Consider the following 18,146-nt stretch of genomic DNA (forward strand, 5'->3'; position numbering starts at 1 on the left):
CTCTCTCTCTCACTCTCTTGGAAAAGTTGTGCGAACGTGGTGCTATTTCGGGCCGCTGTCACGCTGTCCGGTTTATTCCTCTCAGGGCTTCCTCTCCACGGCTTCTCAGCACTTTCACCACGAAGAGCTTCTTACCTCAAACCCACTCCGCTCCCGCTGAGACCCGCCGCCTCGGCCGCGTCAGCTGGGACTGACTGAGCTGGAGAAACAGTGAGGAAACATCTCGGGAAGGTTGGGAGCAGCGGCGAGTGAGCGAATCCAGTCGGGCTCAGCGGCAGGAATAGCATAAATATGGGGGACGGCCAAGTGAGGACGGATGTGTCTGAACCGATGGAGGAGCCTCAGTCCAGCGGAGCGGACAAAATCGACATGTCTCTAGGTCTGTGTGGCGATTTTTTCACGCGAATGCCACACGTATGCAAAGTTTGTGGTAGTTGACTTCCTGTCCGCCAGCTTTTCGTTTCCAGCTTTCCGTTCCACCTTAAACAGTTCTGCGCTTAATGCGCGATTTAAGGTGGAGTGGAACATTAGAATAACAAGCTGATTAAACAGCTGAACTTCAGCTTTACAGCTAGTTTGTAGCCTATAGGCTTCCGTGTGTGTGTGTGTGTGTGTGGGGGAAAGCTGACGGTGTGTGTGTCCGAGCTTGGTGCGTTAGTCAGCTGTCAGATTTCAGCTGTTGCTCCGTGTCCAGAACCTTCATAAACTACATCATACACACTACAGACTGTGCTAATGAATGCTATACTATACCATACTATACTATACTAAACTATACTATACTATACTAATGAATATTATACTATACTATAATAATGTATATTATACACATACTTTACTAATGAATTGTATACTATACTAATGTATATTATACACATACTGTACTAATGAATATTATACTATACTACACTATACAAATATATATTATACACATACTGTACTAATGAATATTATACTATACTAATGTATATTATACACATAGTGTACTAATTAGTATTATACTATACTAATGTATATTATACACATACTGTACTAATGAATATTATACTATACTAATGAATGTTATACTATACTATAATAATGTATATTATACACATACTATACTAATGAACATGCCACCTGGGCTGACGCACTAGTTTGACCTACTATGTAGTACAGCAGCATGTTTTTGGTGAATGTGCTGATAAACGTACTAACCTACTACTTTAACGAATGATTTAGTATGCTACTACGCACATAGTGGTATGTGAACACAGCACAGCAGCATTAGTAGTGCTTTCGTGAGTATAGTCCATATGCAGTGGGTGGTTTTAGACGCGGAGACCTCGTCAGACTCAAACTTTCCTCATATTCCTCTAATTCTTTATTAATCTGGGCTGCATGTTTGAATGTAACCCTGATACTCTTAGTTTAGTTTCATCCTGGTTGGTGATGACCATAATCAAAGGAAAACATCTCTTTGAAGGTGAACTTTTATATATACTGTAATAACGAAAGATATCGAGATACCCGTGTGTGCGTTCCTCATCCCAGGATTCCCTTAGGAGAAAAGAGGAGCATAGGCCCTTCATTGATAGACGTTCTGGAGCGTATCTGCTCAAGTCTCACTTTGATTTCAAATTGGACGTAACCCCTTCAAAAATCCAGGCCTATTACATACTAAGGCTTATTAATTCGTAGCTACAGGGACTTCAGTGCAAACTGGCTGAGCTGTTCTTAGGTTATAGACGTGTCTAATGAAGCTTTGGGCCCACTGGTGGGCCCTGGCCATGGAAGGGTTAACCATGTCTAGAAGTAAATGAAGAGATTACAAGGTTTTTATTTTTTTTAAGTTCTCTTGGCAGTTTTCTGCTTACTGTGAGAAGCAGCAGCTAATAAAACAAAGCTCTTCCCCCAAGGATTGACGTGTTTCCTGCCATCCATGCAGTATGGCAGACACCTGTTCTTTCAGTCACCAGCCAAGACTTTTACTGATTCAGCTGTTCACAAGTCCTCAAAGTCATGTGGATTACTTTAATGGTTCATTCTAGGGAAATTTAAAGACCTTACTGTGTTGATGATCAGAACCAGGGGTCACCGTGTACGTAATGCAAGGATAACCATTTTGTTTATCTTGCTACACTAATCTTTTATATAAAGTTTATATGTCATGCTATCAGGGTGGTAAATCCATAAAAATCTGGTTTGTGTGCTGTTGTGCTTTACAGTGCCCTGCATGTATTTCACTGAAGTAACTAGGGGATGTTAGTATTATGGAAAAAAAAAGAAAATTGAGTCAGAATTTGCCTGTAAAACTGTTGTTAAAGGCCCAAGCCAACATATTTGCAGTCATTTTGTATATTACATTATTATGAGTTTGCTTATAAAGCTCTTAAATGCTTTTGACCCTCACTGACATTTTCACAATGCTGAAATTTCATAGAATGGTGCACTTTTCAACAAAATGATCCAGATTATTTTGTCTACTTCCCTCGGTGGAAATTAGTGTTACATTTGAAATTGTCAGTTGTTCTCCCACCAAATATAAGGAAAAAAGTACTGCTACAAACACATTAAAACACTATAAAAGATTTTCAAAGATATATATATATATATATACAGACAGACACATATACACAGAACAGACAAAAAGAAATGGCCCAAAATTATATGGAAAAATGTCTGGTTCCATTCACTTATTTTAAAAGTAAAGTAGGTTTTTTCCTTCTCCTGCAAAGTTACCATTTTGGAGATACAAGGTTTTCTTCTTACAACAGCGATGTGTATACATGTATGTGTTTTTGTAAAGATGAACATTATGGAATATTTAAATTCAGCATTTTAAAATGTATGTAAAAGCCAGATTTTGCACTGTTCTAAATATGTGGTAGGCCTAAAAAAACAGCATAATAATACATAGTAATTCCTCGTATGGGAAACATACTTGGTGAGATAAAGTGATTATTATTATGATTATGATTCTGAGTAGCTGAGTAGTGCACAATAAGTGCCTGTCTGTGTGTGTGTGAGTGTGTGTGTATATGTATATGTGTGTGTGTAGATATATATATATATATATATATATATATATATATATATATATATATATATATATATATATTAGAATTTTTCGTTTTTTCTTGAGCTCCAATTATGACAGAAACAAAACCAAAAAAAATGATAAATTCAGTGTTTTTGCAGCTTAGTTTCCCTATATGGACTGAAGAGTGAATGGCAGAATTCTTGCAGAGATATTTGGGTGAAACTGGGGAGGCACTGGAATACTCAGTTATCCGTGTCAGTGACCATATTTAAACACTGAACTCACTGTTCGGATTTGTGTTATGTTCCATCACAGGAAGACGGAGAAAATGGACCTCAAATTGGAATTCCACTAAACCTGTTAAGGCACCTGTCTTTGAAATGTGGCATGCTGTCCACCCTTATATGACAACCACACCCATAGAAAATTCTTCTGGTATCAGATATACCAATACATTAGGCTGTGTTCCGTAATGTTTATCAGCCATGTGTCTTGGGCCAAGAATGCAATTCAGCATTCCAGATTTGCATTTCCACAACATAATAGGCGTCAGGAAGCCACGTAAGCAAGTCGTGAAGTTTCTTAACTGTTTGACATTGTTTAAAGTGTGTAGGCCTGCTGTTAGCACAGTGATGTTATGTAGGGTTGCCACGTCAATCCGGGTTAATTACGGTCACTGCACTGTTGGGGGTTGGGGGGGTTGGGGTGTCAGTGCCCATTTGCTCCCTGATTACTTTTTTAAAATCTTTCAATTGCCCTAGAAATCTCGACACTTTGTCCTGAATTCAGTTAATAGATAGCTTTGCTCATAAAACACTCTGAGGCAGACAGATGCCGATTCAAAGACCTAATTTTCTCAGGTGCCATGCTGTGACACTGACACATGCAACACACCTTTCTGAAACAACTAAACCAGTCCATCCTATTATTTAAACAGAAATGCTTCACTTAGATAAAGACATCTGAAATGCTCAAATTCCGGGACATTTGGTATCCAAACATTTTTTCCAGGACAGACGACCAAAGTATGTGCGGGTGTCTTTCCTGCTTACAAGGGGGGCAGCAACACCATTTTTTCAGACTGAGTACGAGCACATATTTTAGTTCTAGAATTATGTAGTTATTAGTGTAAAGGAGTGCACCCTTAACAGTTAAGTCATTAACCTCTTTTGCTCCAGGGTATATATTGGTTTGTTTATCTGAATTCACATGACCAAATCGTGAGGCAAATTATTCAGTAACCACATGATATGAATACAATTTTTTATTATTTATTAATTTTTTTCTTTTTTGGTAAAAGCTCCCCTCAAATTCACAGAAAATGTGTTTTATGATCATTAACATATTGCTATACCCTTACTATACGCTTACTATTTAGTGCTGAAAGCCAAAAGGTCTTAGACGCTCTTTGTATTATTATATAAAAATAATTTTTACAGAGCAGATCACCGAAGAGTCTGTTTATAGTTTATAGTCCAGATTTATGGAAAAATGGATGTACTTTCAGTAGATTATAACTTTTATTATAAGGGCTTAAAATTACATTACCCATCTATTTGACTGGAAAGAAGGCAGTTACAGCCTCATACCACACCCACCTTTTGAAGGTAGCTTATGAAATAAGAAAGTTATGAATATGACAGTGCATTTTGGAACCACCGGTGGTTCCAAATGCTACACACTGATGGTTCAGGTGTTCTTTAGTAAAGAAAATGGTTCTGAATAGAACCATAAACACTCATACATGGTTAAAGGGTTCTTGGCATCAGTAAAGTCAAATACACAGACTTTGGTAGGAAATGTCGACTCTTTTTCCTTTGTTTTTCTAGGCTTTGTGTCTTTACAACTATTAGGGAAACAGTTGTGATTGTGACTGTGTTTAAAACAGGCTAAGACGGCACAGTGCATCCCTGGTGGTAATATACAGAGGTAGAATGTTTAAAGTGACCATGACTTTGTGTCCGAATGTGACCAAGTCAGTAACACTTCTCTGTGTGAGCCTCTTTTAGTGCATTTGTTCATTAATGCAGCAGTGCACGCTCAGCCTCTGTCACACGCTGTAAGCTGATCTCGGAATGTTGGTATCGATTAATTTTTTTGAGTATGAGTAAATGAGCACGATATTGGCCCAATACCCAATACTAGAATCCGTATCAATGCATCCTTACTGCTATCTAATATTTACATTAGTCTCATAGCTCCAGTGCAGAGCAAACTTCAGACAACATGTATTGGTTGATCATCTACAGTTGGCTGCTACTTTAACTCATTTTATAAAGGTGATTACAAAAAGCTGCAATGGACTGGCGACCTGTCCAGGGTGTATCCTGCCTTCTGCCCTGGGATAGGCTCCAGCACCACCCTGCAACCCTGAGGGAGAAGCGGCTTAGAAAATGTGTGTGTGTGTGTGTGTGTGTGTGTGTGTGTGTGTGTGTGTGATTACAATAGAGTAACCATATTCTTCTGTCTCCCTAGACGATATAATCAAGTTGAATAAAAAAGAACAGAAAGCAAACAGAGCTGCGTTCAGGGTGAGAAACAAACGTGCTGCAAACAAGAATAACGTCCTGAAGAAGCTGAGCCAGGTGCCACAGACACGGAGAGGCCTCAGACGAGGGACGCTGCAGTACCAGGGTAACAGCAGCAACAGCCATTTGACTGTCTGTCTGTGCATCTGTCCATACTTCTGTCTCTATCTATTTATCCATCCTGTTCATTGCAATTCTGGTGTCCCATCTATCCACACTTCCCATTCCCTTTTCTTTGCAAGCTTCGATTAATTGAGTCTCTCTGCACTTCTAAATGGAGGATTATTAATTGGTTGGTTTTGTGTTGTAGGTCCCAGCAGGTCACGAGGACTGAATAGAGCCAGAGGTTTGGGCAGGAGAGGGTCACTGAGAGGCAGCGGCCTGAGCCCTCTAAATAGAGCTTCTGCCAGTACAGTGGTCAGTGTGAGAGAAACCAGACATATGAGAAAAATAAGACTTCATATTGGAATAATATATAATTAGGGAATTTCTTTGTGCAAAACAAATAAAAAAAAAAAACAATTATAACAGAAAGTCCAGAAACACAATGAAATCTAGAAATTAAACGCAAATCCAGAAAAAATTGCAAATCCAGAAATGCTGTACAAACCCATCTGCAAATTCAGAAACACAACAACAAATCAAACAGTAACAGCAAATCCAGAAATGTGCCACACATTTAGACATTCATGGCAAATGTAGAAACACAACAGTAAATGTAGAAATGCATCGCAAATCTAGAAAAATGAAAAGAAAGTAATTCAAATGAAGAACATCTGTAAATCTACACAACACTACACAAATCCTGAAACACAGCAGCAATTGTAAAAACGTAACAGTAAGTACAGGAACCCAACCATAAATATTGAAATGCAACAGTAAATCCGGAAGCACAACACAAATCCTGAAACACAGCAGCAAAAAAAAAATACAACAGCAAATTCAAGCAAAGCAGTTATGTTTAGTTTGTTAATATATGTTGAGTTTTTGTAAATAACAAACATTTATTATTGTTATTATGATTTATTTCTTATTTACTTCTTATTCAGTAACAATAATTACATGTTAAATTTAATGTATATGATTACACAAAGGTTGTGTTGTGATTCTCTCTGCAAGTTTATGGTATTTTTGTATTTTGATATATTTATTGCTATATTATTTTATACGTATTACCTAGAATTAAACTTGGCCAGGTATGACACAACAAAGGGAGAATTCTGTGTCAAATTTGGGGCTGTCTCTGTTTCTATGTAGAGACCAGAGCAGCTGGGTGAAAACACAGTCCCACAGAGAGGTGCGTTTCGAGGGAGAGGACGAGGACGAGGCAGAGGAAGAGGAGGTTTAAACAGGTATGAGGCTTTCTGTGTGTCTAAAACAGGTCTCTAGAATGTTCACACTGGAATTCAGAATGGTGTCCAGTTAAAAGGTTGACCTTTCTTGACCCAGCAGTGGATAAAGATTCTCACTTTGTATTTAGGAAACTTCTGCATGTTACAGATTTCTGCCTGCATCATTTATATCAACACATCATATAAATGAATATTTCCAATTTATCATGATGAGCAGTTGAAGGTATTGCTTGTGTTCTAGGGGCGCTTTTTCAGCAAGAGGTCAAAGAGCTCCCCAAAGAGGTGGCAGGCCATTTACATTAGACAGGGGGGTAAGTTATTTAATGCTAAGACATAGAGATGGTCATTTTAACCCTTTATGTTAATCAGATATAAATCAGACTATAAATGAAGACCATTGAAAAGTTCTAATATGAAAACATTTATATTGTTAGGAATAAAGAATGGAAACATGGAAGGTTTACCTTTCACTTAATGCAAGCAGTTGTAAGCAGCTATCATACTATCATAGCAGCTACTTTACTTGATAGTTCGATTGGCTAAGTGATTATTAGTGATGTTACATTTTCTGGTATTACATTACATATTTAAAAGAAAATTATCTGCATTTCCTTATGTTTTGTAGTTTGCAGCTACAAGGGGAGCTGGCAAATTGGAAAGTTATCAGAAAATAAGGAGGTATGTTTATCTGGCTCAAAGTAAATGCAACTTTAGTGCCCACCAGTACATGATTCATTCATCTAACACTATATCTCACGCTCTCGCTCTGTGTCTGGAAAACAGTCGAACTACAGCATCCTCTTCTGGAACAACACTGACAGTGTCACTGCCCAATGCAAAACCAGCAGCTGCACCTCCGTGAGCAGTCATAAAATACCTTTTGAGAACTTTGCTCTATTGTACCCTGAGTCACAAAAAAGTCTAAATTCCTTTCTCCCTGTCTGTTTCTTTATCTCTCCGCATCAGGCCTAAACGTGGTGGCGCAATGCTAAGGGGCAGGTCATCTGACGCTGCAGGCAGCCCCACACCCAAAGGCATCCAGCTCCATTTTAATTACAAAGCCACGACCAACCAGGTGAGTATACACACCCACCATTGCCACCAGCCAAACTGCCAGAACCAACCAGCTTGTCTTGTTCAACCACCTCCAGCCAGATTAGCTTGTGCAGTTAAAGTGAGAACTAGTAGGGCAGAATTAGAGAGACTTGAGCAGATTAACTTATATCAGTGGACCCAGATATCAATAACAGACAATTAACAAGCTTCCGGTTGGCAGTGCGTAGAGTAGGGAAAATACATAAATGTGCAGGGGAGCCAAGACTTGGATCGGGAACTTCTGATTTATATAGAATTTATTAAAAAAAATGGCAATTTGATAGCTCCCCGGAGAGGAATTACACAGAGAAGGATTTCTAAGTATATTCAGTAATATAACCCCAAAGTGACGACTATCTAATGTACATTTCTCTTACCTCTTCTCCTTCTGGACAGGCTTGACTTTAGGCTAAAGATATCTCACTTTCTGAAACACACTCTAGTGTGGACATTTGTGTTTTATTTTGAAGCCAGGCTGCTCTTCCGTACTTTTCCTCATGTTACATTGTGTAGGAAATAAATTACACAAAATTGTTGGTCTTACACTGTGAAACTTTCATAAACTATTGCCTGCAGCATCATTTCCATTCAACTTAAAAGTAACACAAAGCAATTCAAAAACAAAGTTGCGTGCAACACACGCAGTTACTCCGCTAATGATCTATTCATCCATTCATCCATCTAGGATTTTTTTAATATAACCCCAAATCAGAAAAAGTTAGAATAGTACAGAACATGCAAATAAAAATGAAAGCGGTGATTTCCAAAATTTATTTTGACTTGTATTTCATTTCAGAGAGATATTTCATGTTTTGTCTGGTTACCTTTATTTCATCTGTAATCATACATCCATCCCTGCCATTTAGGCCTGCGGCACATTCCAAAGAAAGTTGGGACTGGGCAATTTAGGTCTAGTAATAAGGTAAAATAATGAAATGATGATTTGATTTGAAATAGGTGATGCCATCAGGACATTGTAATTAAGATTTAGTTCAAAAGCAGCATCCAGGAAAAAAGTCTAGTCCTTTAGGAGCAAACACGGGCCGAGTTCACCAGTTTGCCAAAAATCCATGCAACATTATTGAAATGTTCATCAATGAAAGAGAGGAAGGGATTTGGATATTTCATCCTCTACGGTGCGTAGCACAATTAAAGGATTACATTAATCTAAAGGAATTTCAGTGCATAAAAGGCAAGGGTGCAAGCCTAAGATGAATAACTGTGCTCTACAATCCCTCATAAGGCACTGCATCGAGAACTGTCATTCATCTGTTAGCGATATAACCACATGGGCTCAGGATTACTTTGGCGAACCTTTGTCAAGCACTACAATATGTAGTTACATCAGCAAATGCCATTTAAAGCTTTACTGTGCCAAAAGGAAGCTTATGTTAAACATGTCCAGAAGAACCATCGACTTCTCTGGGCTCGAAGGCAACTTACACTTCTGTGACGGCACCATTAAGGCATGAAAGTGCAAAGAGATTCTGGAGCAAAATTTGCTGCCTTCGAGATGACATCTTTTCCAGGGAGCCATGCATATTTCAACAAGACAAAAAAAACACACACATTCTGCACAGATTACAAAGACATGGCAGCAGAAGAAGAGGGTGCAGGAGCTCGAATGGACTGCCTGCAGTCCAGACCAGTCCCCAATAGAAGATGTGTGGCACACGTTAAAATGCCAAATAGCATTTTACAAATAGCAAACAGTGCAGACCCCGTTCTTTTGCACACTGTAGAACGTGTTTGCAGGAAGGGACAATATAACACCTGAAAGCTGGTGTCTGTGTTGTGAGAAGAACTGGAAACATTACAAAAGACAAATGCTTTACTGTCCCAACCTTGTTTAAATTTGTTGCACTAATCAAAATTGAAATAATTTTTCATTTTGGAAAAGCAGTAAAATTCATGAGAACATCAAATAACCTGCTGCTGTATTTTTTTCAATGTGATAAAGGCCAAGAATAATTGACTAATTACTGTTTTTTTTTTTTTTTTGCATTTCCATTTACTGCTTGCTTTTTTGTCATCTAACATACTCAGTTCAACATATGATCATGATATCTAACAACTGTGGAAAATGATTTCAGTCAGTTTAAATAATTACAACGATTAATTAAAACAACTGCGACTATCACTAATAATTGTAATTCGGTGATTACGTAATAATTGTGACAGGCCTAGTTTAAGTAGCCGCATACTTGATGCCTCACTCATTCTGTATTAGAAACACAAGAGGTTAATCGAGGAGCGCACCTCGGACTGCTCTTCTATAATAATTGCCTATGAAGCGTCTTCTGATTTATTTTCTTGCCCATTGCTCTTGTGAATTCAGTCGAAAGTCAACATGATCACATGACGTTATCACCAACGGCTGTTTCATGAAACAATTTTCATGAAGTTGAGAAGCTTGCAGCTGTTGCTACTGAGTTTCATATGGGTTCTAGGACACTTTACATCATGCAACTCAATAGTCAGTACAATTTAGTTTCGTCTAGGTTTCAAGCATATAATATTTCACAGTGTGAAATCAGATTCAGCAGGTGTTGTATATACAACTTATGTAGAGCTCTGTTATTGTCTCTTTCCAGATTAAACCACTTGATGATCAGTATCACCTACCCACTAGTCATGATTTTCTCAAGAAACATTATGTCTGATGTAAATTGTTAACTGGACAATTCTGTAACACAGCTTTTCATGTCAATTTGTATGTTACATACAAATATACATACATACATACACCCACAATATCCCTATATGTATATATATATATATATATATATATATATATATACAAAAAAAACACTTTTTGTTCTTTTTTTGTTTTTATTTTCCAGACTGGATTATCGCTACATGATCGCTTTACAAGCCTACGGATCAGAGGGCGTGGTCGGAGAGCAGAGAGGGGAAGTGGGAGGGGGCGAGGAAGAGGACAAATTAGAGGACAAAGAATAGAAGGAGAAAGAGGAAGAGGAGGAGGTGGAGGAAGGGGCATGCTAAGAGGTGGGATGGCCGTAGCACAAGGAGGAAGAGGCAGAGGCAGAGGCAGAGGCAGAGGTGGAAGAGCAGCGGCACGGGGTGCTGGCCGAATGGTCATTCTTCAGTAATTTTCACAATATGGGCTGCAGTAGATAAGAACTCGCACCAACACATTTACTTTTCATAAAACACAAAAGGTGTAGGTTGTAGAAAAGCTCCTCAAGTTAAGCATAGATGTATTTACCATCACCTTCTGGTGGTTTAATCATTCTATTTCTGTACCATTGACATCATTTGAATTTGAAATTGTGATGGGTATGGAAAAGCGTTTTTAAAGTCACCAACAAGATGCTGTAATGAATGTTTGTCAGTACTTTAATGTAATTTTTCAATGAATAAATGTTGAGAATTTGACATATTTTAAAATTATTTATACCTGCAAATGAATGTTTTTGGAATTGAATACACCTCAAAATACAATGAAGTGCCTCATCATATATTGTAAATACATTGTTATTTGTTTACATGGTTTGCATTTGCATGATTCCAGTAAGACAAAAGTATTTTCAGAGTATTTCAGAATGTACATAAACTGAGCTGTATGACTTAAAGTGATGTCAACAAACCCAATTAAAGTCAACTATTTTGAAAAATTCTGATTTTTTTTCTGACATTTGTATGTTGAATGCTGGGGTTAGTAAGCTAGTAAATGTGAGCTGCAACACAGTAAAACCCTTGATAAACTAAACTGAGGGCCAGAATGAGTGGAGAGAACAAGACGGTGGAAGAGCTGACTCACAAACACGTCGTTAGTGTACTGGTGAGATGGCATCTAACAACATTGATTGCCAGACATAGTTTTCTCCAATGTATGAGCATTGGCCAGTACGCAAGGTAAGGTGGCTATTTTGGTTGGGTTGCCAACATTTCAATAAGCCAAAACTGGACATTCCTCTGCCATGCATTTAAGCCTTGTGTGGCGTTGATGTTTTTGTTGCTCAGTGGTCTGGTGTACCCACCGCATTATAGTTTGTTTGTTTTTTTTTAATCAATGCAACCATAACAATTTATGTAAAAATACCAGACGTTTAAAATATCACAAGTGTCCAGCTTGGCATTCTCCTTTAGCAGCTGTAGCCAGTCAGCAGCCTGTCCATGTTGTCCACCCTCACACATACACACACATATACAAAAACATACTAACAGCAGGCCATGTAGGAGGAGAACAGAGTGAAGGGACATAACACCTCCTTACTTCTATTACCCATGGATTCACTCCAACACCACATGTTCTTCACAGAAAATTAGCAAATGCCAAGGAATCTGAAGTTCAAATAATAATAATTGCATCATTAAATGCATCATTTTTTCATTTGGTAAACTTTGATCATTTGGTCCCACAGACCCCAACACCACATAAGGGTTAAAGTCAAAATTCAGACACACCTCTCATGTCTCTCCACCTGTACTCCTTATTTGATCTTGCCACTGTCAACTAATAGACATTTTAGTGCATTGTAAACCACACAAACAGCCCGTCATTTATAAAGACAAGTAGCTGACATGGTGCTTAATCATTTAAAAATTTTAACAGACACTGACTGATTTGTAGAGAAGACCAGTTTAGGTTGTGTTGCTCAGAAGAATCGCTGTCCTGTTTAACAGTGAATGAGAAATGAAATTTTGCAGATTTGATTTGTTTGGATCTTTGGTGATGCATGCCTTGAGTTGATTTTGAAGGCATATTTCTAAGAAAGAGTAACAGTTATATTTAAATATTTCTTTCTTGGCAGTTTTGTGCTTCTTCATTTTTACAGATGTGACATCGTGTAGCTCTCTTTATGATGGTTGGCTGCTTGGCAACCCTTCTGTCTATACTCCTTCACTCTGCTAGAAAAACCAGCACAGACCAGGATGTCTGGTCACCAGCAAAACCAGCATAAGAATTCCAGCAGGGCCAGCCACCCGGTGCTATGCTTTATAGGGACATGGTTAGCTTAAGGAGTTAGGGATAGCATACTTACTGAAACAACATGTAGGGTGGGTATTTAAGTGAATCAAACAGTGTGTTCTGCTGTTAAAGTTTTAATGATGTGACATTTTTATGGGTAAATGTAGGCCATTTTACCTTCCTAGAGCGAGTGCCTGTATTACTTTGGTAGCTGTGTACGTTCCTACTCAAGCACTCAGGAGAATAAAACATTGGACCAATGCCATAGTAATGTACCACAGTCGTACCATGCAGTTAGCAAGAACCCTATTCAGCCAAGTGGATCAAAAAACTGATTTTTCTCGTTCCCAAATATCATTAATGATTGAAGGCTGTTAAATCCACCAAAAGGACTGTAAAGAGGTGGTCGGTTGGGGCAGTAGGGATACTAAGGGTCTGTATTGACTCTGAATGAAAATTTTCCGAGATGCTTGCTTTGATTTGAGAAGACAGATGCTATCATTTTTCAGTTTTGCTGAAAATGTTTGGATCCTAACAAAATCTGTTACTGTATTTCAGAATAAAGAGCTCTGGTTCACTAAGGATGATAAGACCCTTTGTATTAAGAAAGCTGAATGCCAAAAAAACTGGATAAGTTAGGAAAGGTATACACAAGTTGTAAAACTAAGTTTATAATTAATAATATGGATCCTGACCTCCCTGATAAACCAAATAATTCTATTGTTGTTTGAAACATTGAGTGCTTGTATTCCTGAGAATGTTTCTAAAACTGCAGAACATCAGGTGAGGTGCCTGTTTAGATGTAAAGAAAACTGGAGAGAGCTAACTGTATAGAACCATTTCTGCAACTGCAATATATATAATTCTATTTAGGTTATCACAGGTTGCAATAACTTTAATAAACTAAACATAGAAGCAATGTGAAATCTAGTGTACACAGCAAATATGTATGATTGACTGACATAAAATTGTTTCTCAAAGAGAGCTACTGTAGAACAGAAATTAATTTCAGACATTCAATGATAGTTAAAGGAGTAGGTCATTAAAATTGCTATCTCTGAGAAAGAGAAAACAAGCACTAGCCATATGTACCAATATTGTGACTAATAATATGGGATTGGTTGTTCTCCTGTTTTAAAAGTTATTTGAAATGGAGGGAAATAACCCCTGGAAGGCCACAAATGGGCAAAGATCTCCCCTCATAAGATGCTGTGCATTCTAGGGCACTACAACCAGTACATGGAACTACTTGGAAACATTTAAATACTTTTTTATAAAGAACTAACGGACAGCCAAGTGAGAGTGCCTGAATGCAGAGGAAACAAAGCACTCCAGCATAGGCAGTGAGAACGGCCTCATGTGCAAGACTGCGCTTACATCCCTTTCACAGCGCCTAGCCTGTGATTAGAAAGTGACCAGCAGACACACAGGAGTCTCAATTCTCGCAAGGTGAGAAAACTCCCAATTCTAGTGGGACTCGAACCCACAACCTTTGAATGGCCTCAAACCTGTGTCTAGAAGTCCAATGCACTAACCATTGTGCCACAGAGCCCATAAGACTCGCAAGCTGTTGAGGGAGCTGTCGTTTTGAAGGAAAATGCCGGAAAACGTTTACTAAGGACACGAGGCACCGCTGGGATTCGAACCCAACAAATGGTCGACAACATGGTCATTTGCTTTACCAGTTGAAAAGGTGAAAAAAACTGGACTCTGCTAGATGAGCACAAATTAAGGACTGCCCTTACACAAAAGCTGATTTCACTGGGAATGCCCTACTAATTCACTTGTAAGCTAGATCAGGTGAATGTAGTCACATAATGCACTGCAGTGGGGAATGAAATTTTGGAAATGCGGCCAAGTGCGAGTGCCTGAATGCAGAGGAAACAAAGCATTCCAGCATAGAGAGTGAGAACGACCTTGTGTGCAAGCCATTGCTTCCGTCTCTTTCACAGTGCTTGGCCTGTGATTAGAAAGGGAGCAGCAGACACACAGGGGACTCAAGTCTCGCAAGGTGAGAAAACTCCCGACTCTGGTGGGACTCGAACCCACAACCTTTGAATGGCCTCAAACCTATGTCTAGAAGTCCAATGCGCTATCCATTGCGCCACAGAGCCCATAAGACTCACTCAAAATGTTGAGGGAGCTGTCGTTTTGAAGCAACATGCCGAAAAACATTTACTATGAAGACGAGGCACCGCTGGGATTCGAACCCAGGATCTCCTGTTTACTAGACAGGCGCTTTGACCAACTAAGCCACGGCGCCACGGAATGCCTTGCAACGAGTCTCCTTGTGCCGCAGTTCTCCGTATTGCTCTTTGACTGGCTTTTGAGCAAACACTACAAACAACAGTCGCTGCTGGGTATCAGACCAAGGCTTTTCTATCGACTTGAGCAGCATTAAATCCAGCAAAAGTCTACCTCAGGCACCTCTCCCACAAACGGTGGACAAGTTGGACATTCGCCTTACCAGTTGAAAAGGTGAGCAAAAACTGGACTCTGGTAGATGACAGCAAATTAAGGACTGCCCTTACACAAAAGCTGATTTCACTGGGAATGCCCTACTAATTCACTTGCGAGCTAGATCAGGTGAATGTAGTCACATAATGCACTGCAGTGGGGAATGAAATTTTGGAAATGCGGCCAAGTGCGAGTGCCTGAATGCAGAGGAAACAAAGCATTCCAGCATAGATAGTGAGAACGACCTCGTGTGCAAGCCATTGTTTCCGTCTCTTTCACAGTGCTTGGCCTGTGATTAGAAAGGGAGCAGCAGACACACAGGGGACTCAAGTCTCGCAAGGTGAGAAAACTCCTGACTCTGGTGGGACTCGAACCCACAACCTTTGAATGGCCTCAAACCTATGTCTAGAAGTCCAATGCGCTATCCATTGCGCCACAGAGCCCATAAGACTCACTCAAAATGTTGAGGGAGCTGTCGTTTTGAAGCAACATGCAGAAAAACATTTACTATGAAGACGAGGCACCGCTGGGATTCGAACCCAGGATCTCCTGTTTACTAGACAGGCGCTTTGACCAACTAAGCCACGGCACCACGGAACGCCTTGCAACGGGTCTCCTTTTGCCGCAGTTCTCCGTATTGTTCTTTGACTGGCGTTTGAGCAAACACTACAAACAACAGTCGCTGCTGGGTATCAGACCAAGGCTTTTCTATCGACTTGAGCAGCATTAAATCCAGCATAAGTCTACCTCAGGCACCTCTCCCACAAACGGTGGACAAGTTGGACATTCGCTTTACCAGTTGAAAAGGTGACAAAAACTGGACTCTGGTAGATGACAGTCCAGCAAAAGTCTACCTCAGGCACCTCTCCCACAAACGGTGGACAAGATGGACATTCGCTTACCAGTTGAAAAGGTGACAAAAACTGGACTCTGGTAGACGACAGCAAATTAAGGACTGCCCTTACACAAAAGCTGATTTCACTGGGAATGCCCTACTAATTCACTTGCGAGCTAGATCAGGTGAATGTAGTCACATAATGCACTGCAGTGGGGAATGAAATTTTGGAAATGCGGCCAAGTGCGAGTGCCTGAATGCAAAGGAAACAAAGCATTCCAGCATAGATAGTGAGAACGACCTCGTGTGCAAGCCATTGCTTCCCTCTCTTTCACAGTGCTTGGCCTGTGATTAGAAAGGGAGCAGCAGACACACAGGGGACTCAAGTCTCGCAAGGTGAGAAAACTCCCGACTCTGGTGGGACTCGAACCCACAACCTTTGAATGGCCTCAAACCTATGACTAGAAGTCCAATGCGCTATCCATTGCGCCACAGAGCCCATAAGACTCACTCAAAATGTTGAGGGAGCTGTCGTTTTGAAGCAACATGCTGAAAAACATTTACTATGAAGACGAGGCACCGCTGGGATTCGAACCCAGGATCTCCTGTTTACTAGACAGGCGCTTTGACCAACTAAGCCACGGCGCCACGGAAAGCCTTGCAACGGGTCTCCTTGTGCCGCAGTTCTCCGTATTGCTCTTTGACTGGCTTTTGAGCAAACACTACAAACAACAGTCGCTGCTGGGTATCAGACCAAGGCTTTTCTATCGACTTGAGCAGCATTAAATCCAGCAAAAGTCTACCTCAGGCACCTCTCCCACAAACGGTGGACAAGATGGACATTCGCTTACCAGTTGAAAAGGTGACAAAAACTGGACTCTGGTAGACGACAGCAAATTAAGGACTGCCCTTACACAAAAGCTGATTTCACTGGGAATGCCCTACTAATTCACTTGCGAGCTAGATCAGGTGAATGTAGTCACATAATGCACTGCAGTGGGGAATGAAATTTTGGAAATGCGGCCAAGTGCGAGTGCCTGAATGCAGAGGAAACAAAGCATTCCAGCATAGATAGTGAGAACGACCTCGTGTGCAAGCCATTGTTTCCGTCTCTTTCACAGTGCTTGGCCTGTGATTAGAAAGGGAGCAGCAGACACACAGGGGACTCAAGTCTCGCAAGGTGAGAAAACTCCCGACTCTGGTGGGACTCGAACCCACAACCTTTGAATGGCCTCAAACCTATGACTAGAAGTCCAATGCGCTATCCATTGCGCCACAGAGCCCATAAGACTCACTCAAAATGTTGAGGGAGCTGTCGTTTTGAAGCAACATGCTGAAAAACATTTACTATGAAGACGAGGCACCGCTGGGATTCGAACCCAGGATCTCCTGTTTACTAGACAGGCGCTTTGACCAACTAAGCCACGGCGCCACGGAAAGCCTTGCAACGGGTCTCCTTGTGCCGCAGTTCTCCGTATTGCTCTTTGACTGGCTTTTGAGCAAACACTACAAACAACAGTCGCTGCTGGGTATCAGACCAAGGCTTTTCTATCGACTTGAGCAGCATTAAATCCAGCAAAAGTCTACCTCAGGCACCTCTCCCACAAACGGTGGACAAGATGGACATTCGCTTTACCAGTTGAAAAGGTGACAAAAACTGGACTCTGGTAGACGACAGCAAATTAAGGACTGCCCTTACACAAAAGCTGATTTCACTGGGAATGCCCTACTAATTCACTTGCGAGCTAGATCAGGTGAATGTAGTCACATAATGCACTGCAGTGGGGAATGAAATTTTGGAAATGCGGCCAAGTGCGAGTGCCTGAATGCAGAGGAAACAAAGCATTCCAGCATAGATAGTGAGAACGACCTCGTGTGCAAGCCATTGCTTCCGTCTCTTTCACAGTGCTTGGCCTGTGAT

General features: G+C 40.3%; 1 protein-coding gene and 9 non-coding genes across 10 annotated transcripts; 1 reads left to right on the plus strand and 9 right to left on the minus strand.

Annotated features, from left to right (window-relative positions):
* Positions 1-11,637, plus strand: si:dkey-17o15.2 (UAP56-interacting factor). Its single transcript, XM_017682342.2, has 9 exons — positions 1-379; positions 5,498-5,656; positions 5,861-5,967; positions 6,808-6,902; positions 7,144-7,213; positions 7,528-7,580; positions 7,686-7,760; positions 7,869-7,977; positions 10,841-11,637. The coding sequence occupies exons 1-9, from the start codon at positions 292-294 to the stop codon at positions 11,108-11,110; spliced, it is 1,026 nt and encodes a 341-aa protein (XP_017537831.1). The 5' UTR covers positions 1-291; the 3' UTR covers positions 11,111-11,637.
* Positions 11,638-14,395: 2,758 nt separating this feature from the next.
* On the minus strand, positions 14,396-14,485 carry trnar-ucu. Its single transcript is given in 2 exon segments — positions 14,396-14,431; positions 14,449-14,485. It is a non-coding gene; the product is annotated as a tRNA-Arg (tRNA).
* A 472-nt stretch (positions 14,486-14,957) lies between these two features.
* trnar-ucu lies at positions 14,958-15,047 on the minus strand. The gene is given in 2 exon segments: positions 14,958-14,993; positions 15,011-15,047. It is a non-coding gene; the product is annotated as a tRNA-Arg (tRNA).
* A 75-nt stretch (positions 15,048-15,122) lies between these two features.
* On the minus strand, positions 15,123-15,196 carry trnat-agu. Its single transcript has one exon. It is a non-coding gene; the product is annotated as a tRNA-Thr (tRNA).
* Positions 15,197-15,743: 547 nt separating this feature from the next.
* Positions 15,744-15,833, minus strand: trnar-ucu. The gene is given in 2 exon segments: positions 15,744-15,779; positions 15,797-15,833. It is a non-coding gene; the product is annotated as a tRNA-Arg (tRNA).
* A 75-nt stretch (positions 15,834-15,908) lies between these two features.
* Positions 15,909-15,982, minus strand: trnat-agu. Its single transcript has one exon. It is a non-coding gene; the product is annotated as a tRNA-Thr (tRNA).
* Positions 15,983-16,634: 652 nt separating this feature from the next.
* Positions 16,635-16,724, minus strand: trnar-ucu. The gene is given in 2 exon segments: positions 16,635-16,670; positions 16,688-16,724. It is a non-coding gene; the product is annotated as a tRNA-Arg (tRNA).
* A 75-nt stretch (positions 16,725-16,799) lies between these two features.
* On the minus strand, positions 16,800-16,873 carry trnat-agu. Its single transcript has one exon. It is a non-coding gene; the product is annotated as a tRNA-Thr (tRNA).
* Positions 16,874-17,418: 545 nt separating this feature from the next.
* On the minus strand, positions 17,419-17,508 carry trnar-ucu. The gene is given in 2 exon segments: positions 17,419-17,454; positions 17,472-17,508. It is a non-coding gene; the product is annotated as a tRNA-Arg (tRNA).
* Positions 17,509-17,583: 75 nt separating this feature from the next.
* trnat-agu lies at positions 17,584-17,657 on the minus strand. Its single transcript has one exon. It is a non-coding gene; the product is annotated as a tRNA-Thr (tRNA).
* Positions 17,658-18,146: the final 489 nt, after the last annotated feature.

Source organism: Pygocentrus nattereri, chromosome 23, assembly GCF_015220715.1.
Source record: "Pygocentrus nattereri isolate fPygNat1 chromosome 23, fPygNat1.pri, whole genome shotgun sequence".
Taxonomy (NCBI): domain Eukaryota; kingdom Metazoa; phylum Chordata; class Actinopteri; order Characiformes; family Serrasalmidae; genus Pygocentrus; species Pygocentrus nattereri.

Bases quoted from the DNA above. Each gene is read 5' to 3' on its own strand.
- si:dkey-17o15.2 (XM_017682342.2), top strand. From the start codon at position 292: ATGGGGGACGGCCAAGTGAGGACGGATGTGTCTGAACCGATGGAGGAG. The intron at 7,581-7,685 runs GTATGTTTATCT...TCTGGAAAACAG, and splicing joins AGTTATCAGAAAATAAGGAG to TCGAACTACAGCATCCTCTT. The intron at 7,978-10,840 runs GTGAGTATACAC...TTTATTTTCCAG, and splicing joins ACAAAGCCACGACCAACCAG to ACTGGATTATCGCTACATGA.